Here is a 14,243-nt window from a genome sequence, read left to right as displayed (position 1 = left end):
GAAGAGTCTTGGAGAGGTTAGGGTCATCAGGAAAGATTTGGACATGGATTTGTCAAAGCCAGCCTTTACTTGGATTTTCTGAGGAATGATGATAGCATAGAGCTTGTGGCCTTTTTAGTGGACATAACATCTCAGCTAAATGAACTGAATCAGAGGCTCCAGGGCAAAGGCAACATGTGTGATCTGATGGCAGCAGGACTCTCCTCTGAAAGGCGGCTGGAGATCTTTAAGAGTGACATCACATGGCCACATATCCACTTTCCAACTCTTCTCCAGCAGACTAATGGCAATCACCATCATCACCATCTTTCCTTTTTGGAGAAGCCTAGCTGAAAATTTCAGGGAGCGCTTTGAGGGCTTCAGTGTAGGCAGACTAGTGCTGCTCTGCATTCCATCTCCATTCCTGGTCAAGAATGTTGAGGAGTTGTCAAAAGAAACAAGAGCATCTTCCCATGGGCAAGCATGGCATCTCTGCAGACTGAACTCTGGGTCGACCTATCAGTGCGAGTCTTCTCAGTAATGAATGTTGTGAAGAACTTATACTGCAGCAGCTTGACTAATTAACATTTAGGCCAGTGTCCCCGTCTAGCAACCACTCCTTTTGTGCCATGGTTTAGGCAGCTGATGGAAGACAGACAGAGCCTTTTCTCACATTAGACTGCTCTCTATTATGTTATTTTTAGCCTGCCTCTTGAACACTTTAAATTATTTGTTTTGCCATTTGTTATTAATGTATTTTGAATGCAAAAGTCACTTTTTTCAATAATAGTGTTGATTTGTTATGCATGCTTGCTTTTTAAAACCAAGTTTTATGATAACCAATTGTTAAAAGCTGAGTCTCCTGGGCCTGAACACCTCTCTCTGCAACTGGATCCTGGATTTCCTGACTGGGAGACCTCAGTCAGTCCGGATCGGGAGCAGTATCTCCAGCACCACCACACTGAACACTGGAGCTCCTCAGGGCTGTGTGCTCAGTCCATTGCTGTTCACTCTGCTGACTCACAACTGTGCAGCAATGCACAGCTCCAACCACATCGTCAAGTTCGCTGATGACACGACCGTGGTGGGTCTCATCAGCAAGAACGACAAGTCAGCATACAGAGAGGAGGTGCAACATCTAACAGCCTGGTGCAGAACCAACAACCTCTCCCTGAACGTCGACAAGACCAAAGAGATGGTTGTTGACTTCAGGAGAGCACAGAGTGACCATTCTCCGCTGTCCATCGACGGATCCTCTGTGAAGATCATCAAGAGCACCAAATTCCTTGGTGTCCATCTGGCGGAGAACTTCACCTGGTCACTCAACACCAGCTCCATCACCAAGAAAGCCCAGCAGCGCCTCTACTTCCTGAGGAGGCTGAGGAAAGCCCATCTCCCTTCCCCCATCCCGACTTTGTTCTACAGACGGACCATCGAGAGCGTCCTGAGCAGCTGCATCACTGCCTGGTTTGGGAACTGCACCGTCTCGGATCGCAAGACCCTTCAGCGGATAGTGAGGACAGCTGAAAAGATCATCAGAGTCTCTCTCCCCTCTATCATGGACATTTACACCGCACGCTGCATCCGCAAAGCCAACAGCATTGTGGCTGACCCCACACACCCCTCACACACACTCTTACACACCCCACACACCCCTCACACACACCCCACACACCCCTCACACACACTCTTACACACCCCTCACACACACTCTTCACCCTCCTGCCATCTGGAAAGAGGTACCGGAGCATTCGGGCCCTCACAACCAGACTGTGTAACAGTTTCTTTCCTCAAGCCATCAGGCTCCTCAACACCCAGGACTGAACTGTTCTACACTCTCTCACACACACACACACACACTCTCACTCAGGACCGAACTGTATATCAACTCTCTGTCTCTCTCACACACAGATACACACATACTCTCTCTTGACTATGTGGACGCACACACACGCACACACACAATTTATATTGTTCACACTTATTGCACTACCTCAACCTGTCATCCGCTGCTATAGTTATATTTATGTTTATTTCTATTTGCACTACCTCAACCGCTGCTGTGTATTTTTGCACAATTTTTTTTGTACAATACTTTTTTTTTTCTTTTTTATTTCACTTCATCTTATCTTATTTCACTTACATTCCAGTACACGTTCTTTTCTTTCTTTTCGGCGCTAAGTGTCCTGTGTTCTTTTGTGTTGTCTTTCTTGTATTTATTGTCTTTTGTACTGTCTTGTCTATGCTCTGTTTGCACCTAGCTGCACACTGTGGACTTTACGTGGCTAATGACAATCTTCTGTCCTAGCTCTGTGGTGTTGTTTTTATGTTGAACTTTGTTGTTGTATGTTTATGTAGCACCAGGTCCTGGAGAAACGTTGTTTCATTTCACTATGCACTGTTCACTATGCGTCAGCTATATGTGGTTGAAATGACAATAAAGCTTCTTGAATCTTGAATCTTCAAGAACTTGGACATTGATGAAAATTCATATTTGGACCTTCAAATGTCCCTGCCCTACAAAATAACTAAATCCGCCATGTCTATTAATACTTTTTTGAGACATATACATTTCCTGATCTCTGACGTTTCTTATATCCAAGCCATAAGCAGTTCTCTTTTTTTCCCCACTGCATCGTTCATATCCACTTTGGGAGTCTTTAAAAGGCTATATTATGGGGGAAATAATCTCATTTTCATCGAGGGAGAGGGGAAAAAAAGAAACCATCAACTAAATGATCTTTTAATCAAATTAAACAATTAGACTTGAAATGTGCAATTAAGCCCTCACCTGACATTTTTAAGGAAAGAACAAAGCTACAGACAGAGATTGATCTAATAACATCTGAACAGACAGAAAGACTTTTGCTCCAATCTCGCTCTAAATTATAGAAACTTTCGGACAAATGTGGGAAAATTCTTGCTCAACAAATAAGACAGTACTTAACTACAAATACTATAACATCTATTCGTAGGGATGATGGCAGGATCACCAAGGATGAGTTGGAAATCATTTCGGTCTTTGAACAATTCTATACAGCCCTGTATTCGTCTGAAATTGATTATAACTGTTCTGAACTTGATTCTTTTTTTAATACCATTAAAATGCCCCAAATTCCCTCTGAGGATAATGCAGAATTGGAGAGAATTCTTAACCCTTTCATGCACAACATTGATATAAACAGTGGCGGGCCGTGCATTTCAGACCTAGGCCTTCACTGGTGTCCTAACTGAATTAATCCACCTTCATAGCATCACTATAGATACTAATCAACTATTAAATAACGAAGTAAAAAAGAAATTAGTCTACAGTATTTCACACCTCACAAGGAATAGTCAATTTTATTAGGGTTACTTTTCTCAAAAAAGTCATTCTTGATGCCGTATGCAGCAAACTGCAATCTCCGGAGGACGCAGCATCTGAAATGAGACACAGTGAATATAGAAACACTGTATAACAGTGCGCTGTGTCACAGGCTCTTGTAGAGAACATGAATAAAATTACATTACATATAGCAAAAAAAACACATTAACACAATTCAGTCTCACAAGTTTCCTTTCACTGCAGCAAAAAAAAACAAAACCACAGTCCACCCCGGGGATCTGGAATGAAGGCAAACTGAAAACCCAGAAAAAAAGAAAACCCAAAAGCATAAATGGTTCCTGAAAAAGCTTACCAACTATTTTGAAGAATCAAAAGGATTTTCTTAAAATGTCCGCCTTGAAAATGCATTTGTAAGGATGTCCGTGACCAAATCGATTTCTTCTCCTCTGTCAGCCATTGTGAGATAAAATATATATATTTTATTTAGTTTATGTGGTTTGCTGCCTCTGACTACTCCAATTATCCAATCAAAAGACGGGAAATTTGCTGACGTAATCGTAAGCTTGCTAGATGGCCCCAGTGACGCCAACTCGAAATCTGATTGGTTAATGGAACAGTTTCATTGCCACTCATTTTAATCTACGGGCGCCTGCACTATTGATTCTGAAGGCCTTAGAGCTGGGCAACACATGATGTCAGCCACTGGCTGAAATATGATTGGATAAATACTCTTATCATAAATATACACTACTGGAAGCAGCGCAACCAAGAGAAAAGCTATGAAATGTAGAGAATAGACTATTGGGAATAATTTAATACACATTCATGGAAAAAATATATTAAATATATTAACATACAAGTCAGTGATTCAGATTACTGTTGTTTGCTGGCCCTGACAGTCCGCCACTGGTACTGAGTGACCCTCAGCTCCATGATCAAGATCTTTGATATAGTCGTGTGACACAAACTTCAGGTGAGCAAGAGGCTGATTTTTTTATATAATAGGGTGAATTTGCATAAACATCCTTCAGCTGTTAGATTTCATAGTTTCAGGAGTCCTTCTTGAAAACAAGTGTGCTGCTGCCCCCTACAGATGATTTTTATATTTAGGAGTTTGTAGTAATGATGCTGCAGAAAACATGTACATTTCATGTGATCTCTTGTCAGGTTCTGTGCTGCTGAACAGACTCTTTGCTTCTAAATTCAGGAAATTAACCACTGACCTGTAGTGTTCCTGCAGCTGGTATCACAAATAGGAGGAATAAAAGCATGAATAGTACAGTATATAGTCACAACTAGTCATCAGAATCATTGTCCTAGAGCATTGTCCGTGTAAATGTGATAGATTACAATGGGGATTATTTTTATTAATATTAATAACTGCTAAAAAAAACAAGATTGGAATAGAGAGAAAGATCTGAGTGCTGAGTGTGAATGGATGTTGTTCTGCATAATAAATGTCTCTGGGGTGCAGCTTCCTGCTGAGGGAATATTTACAGCTCATGAGGACGTGCTTGTGTAAGTTTTTGTACAGCTCTGGAGTCTGTTGTGTCAGTGTGAGTCTCGTGCACAGTAATAAACTGCCGTGTCTTCAGCTTTCAGACTCTTCACTTCTAGGTACAGCATGTTTTTACTGGTGTCTTTAGTGATGGAGAACTGGCCCTGCAGTGACTGAGCGAATGCAGTGCTAGTGCCACCATCGATGTATCCGATCCACTCCAGTCCTTGTCCTGGTTTCTGACGGATCCAGTTCATGTAGTAGCTGCTCATTGAGAATCCAGAGACAGTACAAGAGAGAGTGACTGACTCTCCAGGTCTCTTCACCACAGAAGCAGAGGAGGTCAGGGACTGTCCATAAGAATCTGGAAGAGAAGAGTAGAACTAGGTAATGTTATTTTATAATGATATAATGCTATTAGTCACAACAGAAAAAAACATAAACTTACATGAAATCAGTACCAGTAAAATACACTGTCCTAAAATCATCCTTCTCTGAGTTCTGCTTCACCCAGATTTAAAGTGTATGGGAGTGTTATCTATCACAGAGCTCACTGGAAACTAGAGCAGTCAAGAACATGCTGTTTATACACGACTCTATTTGAATAGGGAGTGTCCATGACCACTATGGAGGTGTTCAATCCACAACCACATGCTGCTCACTGTATAGGCCAACTATATTATATTTAAGTCTGCATTTTGTGGTATTTGGTGTAGAATGTAATCAGGATTTCACAAGTGTTTAGAGATTTCAAACTGAAGAAACACTTTAAATCATCAGCATAACATGTCATCCTCTCCCCTTAAAATCATCTTAAAATCAAATTTGAAATTTATGAATTATGATCATGGCCACCATTTAACTGACCGCACTGTCACTGCTTTGCATCAGTCAAGTTCTTGTGTTTTTCTGCATGTTTAGTTTATGTTTGTGGCAATTCAAACTGCAATTTATAAAAACAGCAATCTGTATTTCACAAAGAAAGCATACAACTTTACATCTGTCTTCAGTAAATAAATACTTAGAAGTCCATAACGTGTTATGTGAGCTGACATTTTTGAGGGCTAACAGCTAACTCAGCATCTGTGAAGGTGTGTAGACACACATGTACATAAAATTTAAAGTAATTGCCTTAAAAATAATAGCAATGCAGTTGTATGGTAAAGGGGATTTTTGTGATAGCAGCAATTTTAATCAAATGAATCAGTGGTCAGAACCCTTGTATGCTGGTCGGGTCTGTGGGACCCGTTTTCATTATTTATCAAAAGAAAAATGATACGATTAATTATTTTTTCAAACTCAAACTCATTGGCCTTGGGTCATTTTCTGTGAAGAACATATATCAGAACACATTTTCAATGACCACACACTGTACACCCCCCTACACATTTATATTATATACGGGATGTTTGGGTCCACTGGACCCGGGGCTAATAAATGTGTGGAAATTGGTCCTGTGTACGTACACTGTCCTCCTCCTGTCTGGGCCTACTGTTTCTATGTGCGTGTGTGTGTGTGTGTGTGTGTGCCTAATGTCACAAGTGATGAGCAGCTGATGCCATTTTGGGGCTGTTGCCCCTTTTAGGCAGTATATACCATCTAAACCTGCAAAATATGGTGTAAAGATCTGGGCTGCCTGTGATGCCACTTCCTCATATGCTTGGAACTTCAACAAGTCTACACAGCCCTTGAGCAAGGCCCTTAACCCTCTCTGCTCCAGGGGCACCATATCATGGCTGACCCTGCGCTCTGACCCCAACCTCCAAGAAAGGATATGCGAAGAAAGAATTTCACTGTGCTGTAATGTATATGTGACAAATAAAGGCTGATTCATTCATTCATTAAAGAATCTCCAGGCTTTAACATCACTGAGGTGTCCTGAGTGAGCTCTACTGCACATTCCACATCTGAAAAAAAGAGATGTCACAATTTCAGTAAAAATGTATGTACAGTAGGTTATAACTGCAGTAATTTACTAGCAGCTCTGAGTTCATTACTGAAGTGAAACTCACAGGATGAAGCTGCCAGCAGCAGCAGAACTGGAAGGAACATCTTTTATCTAAAAGCAGTGCTAAACTCTCCAGAGCCCACAGTGACCGTGGCTGATATTTCTCTATATGTAGCTGTAAGGGGAAGATTTTGCATATTGCATATAAGGGGAATTTATTTACATATTGTTATGATGGTGTTCTACATGTTTTATAACCACAGTGAAAAATGTTCTTTGGTGTTTATGTTACTTTATATTTATTTAAAACTGGATAAGTAAAGTTAAATTTAGTATGTAAATGACTTTCAACCTCTAAACTGTTTACATAGTTCTCATTCTGTCAAACTGTGAAATATTTCTGCATTTAAAACAACATGTAGGGAAAACATTCATACTGACTTGATCTCATTACACAGAATCCTGAAAGGGTGCAGGAAAGCTACACTGTTTTGTGAGTTGCTTATATTTTTATTGCCTAAATTCTTCATAATCTAAAATCAGCATAAATGTCCAGACAATGTTCACATTTTGGTTCTTTGACCTCCATGAATCTGAAAATGTGGGTTTGTCATGTGACTATAGAAAGTATGTGTTTTTGTACTGATGTCTAAGGGGAAGTATCACTGTGTGTCGGGCGCAGTAATAAACTGCAGTGTCTTCTGTCCTCATGCTGTTCATCTGCAGATACACCTGCTTCTTACTGTCGTCTCTGGAGATTGTGAAGCGGCCCTGAACTGCACTGGAGTAATATATGCTACTACTGTAAATTCTTGCAACAAATTCCAGTCCTTTTCCAGGCACCTGTCTGATCCAAGCCAACCAGTAGCTACTGAAGTCAAATCCAGAGGCTGTGCAGGTCAGTTTATGAGACTGATCAGGTTTCATGATCACTGGATCAGACTGGATCAGTGTCTGACTGCAGGAATCTGCAAGAACACACAAAGATAGGTGTTAAAGTTAAAAAAGAAAGTAAGAAAAGTCCTTAAAAAATTTGTGAAATAAATAATACCAACATTGAATGAAGATTGCTAGAGTAAAGTAACTCAAAACACTGCCTAGTCCCATCTCAAAGAATTAAAATGATTCCTGCTGCTGTAAATGAACACAAACTGCTGGTATGTTGTTGGGCTGAATGTTTCAGCATAAATGGTTCAAATACAGGATTTCATTTGCATGACACGCCCACTAGAGATATAAACACACAGGAACAGCTGAGATGAGAAAAACCTTCCTGTAAGACTGAGTGTTTCATGCTGTCAGGTTCATCACTGCTCTTTACTCATTGGATCTCACTTTAACGTCCATCACTATGTATCACTGTAATACCCAAAAGAACATTCAGCTCTGTTCAGAACCTGCCTTTTTCATCTGTATGTCTTATAAAAAGTGAAATTAATTAAAGAAATAATTCAGGTCACAAATCATCACTGATTCATTCAGTCAAGGGCTCATGCCAACAATTTGTCTGTTAAATCTTTGTGAATGATGGAATAATTTAAAGCATATGCTTGTCTTTTTTTTCATAAGGAGCAAAGCTTTTCATCCAGAAGTCTTTGAGATGATGTCTCTAGTATGTCTTAGCCTTCAATGTTATTTTTGATAATGAGTGATAGTGAATGAGTCTCATACAGAATGCAGTTTGTGGATTCCCCTTTTTTCTCTACTTTATTTGTTAAACTCTGCTGCCTCCTTCAGTTGTTTCAATTATTGAACCTCACACTGTGAGAACAGACTGTGTGTTAAACACAACACACTGCTGGAAACATGCTGTATTATTCCTGAATCCACTCAGTAAATGCTGATTCCAACTGTTGGTTAAAAATCCTGTAAAATGAAGGGATTAATAATAGTTCAGAATAAACTGATAATAAACTCTTTCAGTAATGTTTTATTTTTTATTTAATAATGACTTTGTGTGACTGTGTTTTAAAATGCTGCAAAAGATTCTGACTTCATTCTAGTGGAAGAAAGTGAAAGTGTGACTGAGATGATTTATTAGTTGCATTGAGAGGATGTGTGTAACATGTCTCATAAGGTTTTTGTAAGAGGAATCCACTATTCTGTCTCACTGTGTGTGACGAGCGCAGTAATACACAGCTGTGTCTTCAGTCTGCATGTTCTGTCCTCCAATTGTTATTGTGTTAGTAGAAGTGTCTCTGGAGATGCTGAACTTATTTTTCAGTTTGTCACTGTAAGCTGTACTCCCATCCATATAGATGATTCCAATCCACTCCAGAGCTTTTCCTGCAGGTTGCCGGATCCAAGCTGTATAATAGCTTGTAACTGAATATGAAACCTTGCAGTGGATGGAGAGACTCTGGCCTGGCTGGACTGTCATGGAAGCAGGCTGAGTCAGTTCCACACCATGTACATCTGTGGAGGAAAACACATGGTGATATCTCACACAATATCTGCTGCACCTTTATTCTTCATCTAGTAAATGAATGAATTTGATAAAGCACTCACAAGAAGCAGCTGCCAGCAGGAGCAGTAGAGATGTAGAGAACATGGTGTGTGTTGTTTGTACTGGAGTCTTCTCTGTTCTCCAAAGTTTAACAGACACCATCACATCATATAAATAGAGTGAGATCCAGCTCTGATGCTTGGATTTGCTTATCTGCTGATGATGGGAGGAGAATGTATCTGAAATGTATTTAAATCATGAGGAGGAGATTCATCTGATGGAGGATATGTGGGTTTATAGTGGGGAGAAAAACTCTTCTTTATAATTCTTTATAATCTCTTTATAAACTCAACTTACTACAAGAATTATATTTGGATCATTCTGGAGTTATAATCATGCCTTCCCACAATATTCATGCAAAATTTCTGGAGTCTTTCTTCTGTTGACCAATGAATGTACTATGTGTATTTATGAATGATAAGTAGCTCCTGCTAATAGACATGTTATGCAAGGAATAAAACACTCGTGGGTGTGATCTAATACATTTATATGAAAAAGAAAGTAAACTCTCTTGAATTCTATGGTAATTCTTTGAATTGGCCTTATAACCCTTCTCAGACTGATGGACAGCAAGAGTTACTTTTCTAAGATCATTGCTGATGTCTTTCCTTTTTGTTAAAACACACCTGAATGCTCCAGAAAAGCAAACTGACAAAACTTCTACTTCTACAGAGATGGTCACACTTGCTAATGATCAGTTAGTCAAGGGCATTTGATTAGCAGCACCTGTCTGCTTCTTACCATCATAATCCCTATGGAAGCAGTGAGGGCGTACTTAGTTTTTCACACATGGCTTCTCCATATTAGCTTTACTTTTGTTAAATAAACAATGACATGGCATAATATGCCATATGTTCTTGTTCATCAGAGGTTGTATTTATCACATTTTAAGACCTTCTAAAGAGCAGATGATTTTTTGGTTATATCTTAATATGTACAATCATAAAATTCAAGAGGGTGTACTTTCTTTTTCACATGACTGAAAATATGGCATATTTTGGGTAGTGAATGAATAATCTTTTATCAGTATAAATGTCCTGATAATGTTCATAACAATCCACATGTAGTAAAAGTCAACAAGTTGTAACATGTAAGTCAGAGACAATCAAAATATTTTGATTGTTTGAATCCACAGCTTCTGAAAATGTGGGTTTGTCATGTGACTATAGCAAGTATGTGTTTCTGTACTGATGTCTAAGGTGAAGTATCACTGTGTGTTATGGGTGTAGTAATAAACTGCAGTGTTTATTACTGTGCCCGTGACACACAGTGATACACAGTAAATACTGCTACTTGAGATATATGCAACCCATTCCAGCCCTTTTCCAGGCGCCGTTCTGATCCAAGACATGCCATAGCTACCAAAGTCTAATCCAGAGGCTGTGCAGGTCAGTTTATGAGACTGATCAGGTTTGATGATCACTGGATCAGACTCGATCAGTGTCTGACTGCAGGAATCTGAAATAGAATAGGAGACATTAACGTGAAAACAAAAAGACCAACAGAATTTTTTTTTTTAAATAATGTAATGATTAATACTAACAGTGAATGAAGATTCAAAAACTCTGAAACTCATTCAACTCAAAACACTGCCTAGTCCCATCTCAAAGAATTAAAATGATTCCTGCTGCTGTAAATGAACACAAACTGCTGGTATGTTGTTGGGCTGAATGTTTCAGTATAAATGGTTCAAATGCAGGACTTCATTTGCATGACACGCCCACTAGAGATATAAAAACATTCACAGAGGAACAGCTGAGATGAGAAAAAGCTTCCTGTAAGACTCTGGGTGTGTTTCATGCTGTCAGGTTCATCACTGCTCTTTACTCATTAGATCTCATGACTTTTTAATCCATCACTGTGTATCACTGTAACTGAAGCTGAATGAGTATTAATGAGCAGGATGGTTTTGTTCACACAGACTGCCCTCTCAGGGCTTTTAGATATCAGTAACTTGGTCCTGTATTGAGAATAATTTTACATTTCTGCCAAAAGTTATGAAGACCTGGAACTTTATCTAAAATACAGCAGAAGTAGAAAAGCTCAGTGACCGACTGAGAAAGGAATAAAACACACTAACATTATAATTAAACCGTGCAAAAGAACATTCAAGATTCAAGAAGCTTTTATTGTCAGTTCAACCACATACAGCTGGCGCAGTACATAGTGAAATGAAACAACGTTTCTCCAGGACCTGGTGCTACATAAACATACAACAAGTTCAATACAAAAACAACAAACAACACCACAGAGTCTGGTTCCTCTCAAGGTTTCTTCCTCATTTCATCACAGGGAGTTTTTCCTTGCCATTGTCGCCTCAGGCTTGCTTATTAGGGATAAATAGTTAGGGATAAATAAATAGGGATAAAATAGTTTAATAATTTCATTTAATATTTCTTTTTTTTCTCCTTTCTGTTTCTCTACTTTTGTAAAGCTGCTTTGAGACAATGTTCATTGTAAAAAGCGCTATGCAAATAAATTGAATTGAAAAATTATCTTCTAATAACATTATAAATATTGAAACAGTTTACATCTAATACACTAAGAAAAGAGTTAAAATCTAATTTGTAATTTTAATTATTACCATTTATTTGAGATAACATTTGAAATAATAAATGAAGAAAAAAAAAATTATTACTAAATATCAACTAAGTAAACACTTGTATTATTTTTTGATAAATGCTGATCTAGTTGTTTAAGCTGAGTTTATGATAATGTGGGGATTAGTTACTGTGTAAAATGTAGTTGTGACGGTGGCTGATATTTCTCTATATGTAGCTGTAAGGTGAACATTTTGCATATTCATTTACCTATTGTTTTGCTGGTCTTCTACATGTTTTTATAACCACAGTGAAAAATGTTCTTTGGTGCTTAAGTTACTTTATATTTATTTAAAACTGAATAAGCAACTTAAATTTAGTATATAAATGACTTTCAACCTCTAAACTGTAACACCCAGAAGAACATTCTGGTTTGTTCAGAAACTGTCATTTTTTCTTCTGTGTGTTTAAAATAAACTGAAATTAATTAAAGAAATAATTCAGGTCACAAATCATCACTGATTCATTTAGTCAGGAGCTCATGCCAACAACTTGTCTGTTATTAAATCTTTGTGAATGATGGAATAATTTTAAGTATCTGCTTCTCTTTTTTCACTTATCCGTTTCAAATAAACCACATGGAGGAAAACCCTTTACCCAGTAGACTTTGAGAGGAGTTCTCTAAAATGTTTTAGTCTTCAATGTTTCACATAAACCCATAATATGAAATGTTAACATTTTAAACCTGCAAAAGAAATTAAAGCATTCACTTAATCAATTAATCTGAAAAGCTCAAATCTAGCAGAGGTTTCACATCATCATGATAATGACTGAGGGACGAAGTAGGATAGAATGTATTTTTTTATTTTGTTTTCATAAAATGCTTCATATCTGGTGTAAATATGGTCATATGTAGCACAAATCATCCTAAATTATGAAAAATCAATACGTGTCTGATAATGAGTGATAGTGAATGAGTCTCATACAGAATGCAGTTTGTGGATTCACTTCTTTCACTTTATTTGTTAAACTCTGCTGCCTCCTTCAGTTGTTTCAATTATTGCACCTCACACTGTGAGAACAGACTGTGTGTTAAACACAACACACTGCTGGAAACATGCTGTATTATTCCTGAATCCACTCAGTAAACACTGATTCAACTGTTGGATAAAAATGTAAAATAAAGAATTAATAAAGGTTCAGAATGAACACTCTTTCAATAATGTTTTCTTTTTTTGTTTGAAAATTACTTTGTGTGACTGTTTTAAAATGCTGAAAATGATTACAGCTTCATTCCAGTGAAAGAAAGTGAAAGTGTGACTGAGATGATTTATTAGTTGCATTGAGAGGATGTGTGTAACATGTCTCATAAGGTTTTTGTAAGAGGAATCCACTATTCTGTCTCACTGTGTGTAACGAGCTCAGTAATACACAGCTGTGTCTTCAGTCTGCATGTTCTGTCCTCCAATTGTTATTGTGTTAGTAGAAGTGTCTCTGGAGATGCTGAACTTATTTTTCAGTTTGTCACTGTAAGCTGTATCCCCATCACTATCGATGTATCCAATCCACTCCAGAGCTTTTCCTGCAGGTTGTCGTATCCAAGCTGTATCATAGCTTTCAACTGAATATGAAACCTTGCAGTGGATGGAGAGACTCTGGCCTGGCTGGACTGTCATGGAAGCAGGCTGAGTCAGTTCCACACCATGTACATCTGTGGAGGAAAACACATGGTGATATCTCACACAATATCTGCTGCACCTTTATTCTTCATCTAGTAAATGAATGAATTTGATAAAGCACTCACAAGAAGCAGCTGCCAGCAGGAGCAGTAGAGATGTAGAGAACATGGTGTGTGTTGTTTGTACTGGAGTCTTCTCTGTTCTCCAAAGTTTAACAGACACCATCACATCATATAAATAGAGTGAGATCCAGCTCTGATGCTTGGATTTGCTTATCTGCTAATGATGGGAGGAGAATGTATCTGAAATGTATTTAAATCATGAGGAGGAGATTCATCTGATGGAGGATATGTGGGTTTATAACAGGCGAAAAACTATTTTGTTTAAAAGTCTTTTTTATGAATTTAATAAACCCCAATTACAAAAAGATTTTATATTTGGAACTTTCTCTTTTAACCACAATGTTCATTTTTTTCAGTAATCTGAATGAATGTCACTTTTGTGCACAGTAATACACAGCTGTATCTCTGTCTGAAAGTTTTGCCCCTTTAAAAACACTGTGCTGCTGGAGACGTGTGCCAGACAGCAAAATAGGTCTGGCCCAAATCTGGCCCACACAGTGCACTTACACTCGGCCCACATACCACAAAGAATGATCACCCTTGGGTGGCCCATATCTGGTTTGCCACAGGTGGGCCACGCATGGGCCAGCACAAGGCCAGCACTGGGCCACACTGTTTGCTCAGAACAGGGACAGCACTGGGCCAT

At 38.5% G+C, this 14,243-nt stretch overlaps 1 protein-coding gene and 1 gene segment (V, D, J or C); both read right to left on the bottom strand.

The window, feature by feature from the left end:
• Positions 1-2,467: 2,467 nt before the first annotated feature.
• On the bottom strand, positions 2,468-5,302 carry LOC131364447 (Ig heavy chain V region 914-like). The segment is given in 3 exon segments: positions 2,468-2,520; positions 4,864-5,166; positions 5,251-5,302. Coding segments are annotated over 3 exon segments (396 nt in total).
• Positions 5,303-6,691: 1,389 nt separating this feature from the next.
• LOC131364442 (uncharacterized) lies at positions 6,692-14,243 on the bottom strand. Its single transcript, XM_058407597.1, has 6 exons — positions 14,120-14,243; positions 10,550-10,714; positions 7,777-7,800; positions 7,429-7,727; positions 6,815-6,925; positions 6,692-6,709 (listed from the first exon to the last, which is right to left on the bottom strand). The coding sequence occupies exons 1-6, from the start codon at positions 14,241-14,243 to the stop codon at positions 6,692-6,694; spliced, it is 741 nt and encodes a 246-aa protein (XP_058263580.1).

This window comes from Hemibagrus wyckioides, linkage group LG02 (assembly GCF_019097595.1).
Source record: "Hemibagrus wyckioides isolate EC202008001 linkage group LG02, SWU_Hwy_1.0, whole genome shotgun sequence".
NCBI classification, from domain to species: domain Eukaryota; kingdom Metazoa; phylum Chordata; class Actinopteri; order Siluriformes; family Bagridae; genus Hemibagrus; species Hemibagrus wyckioides.
The sequence above is the reverse complement of the archived record's forward strand: the minus strand, read 5'-3'. Positions and strand labels throughout refer to the sequence as shown.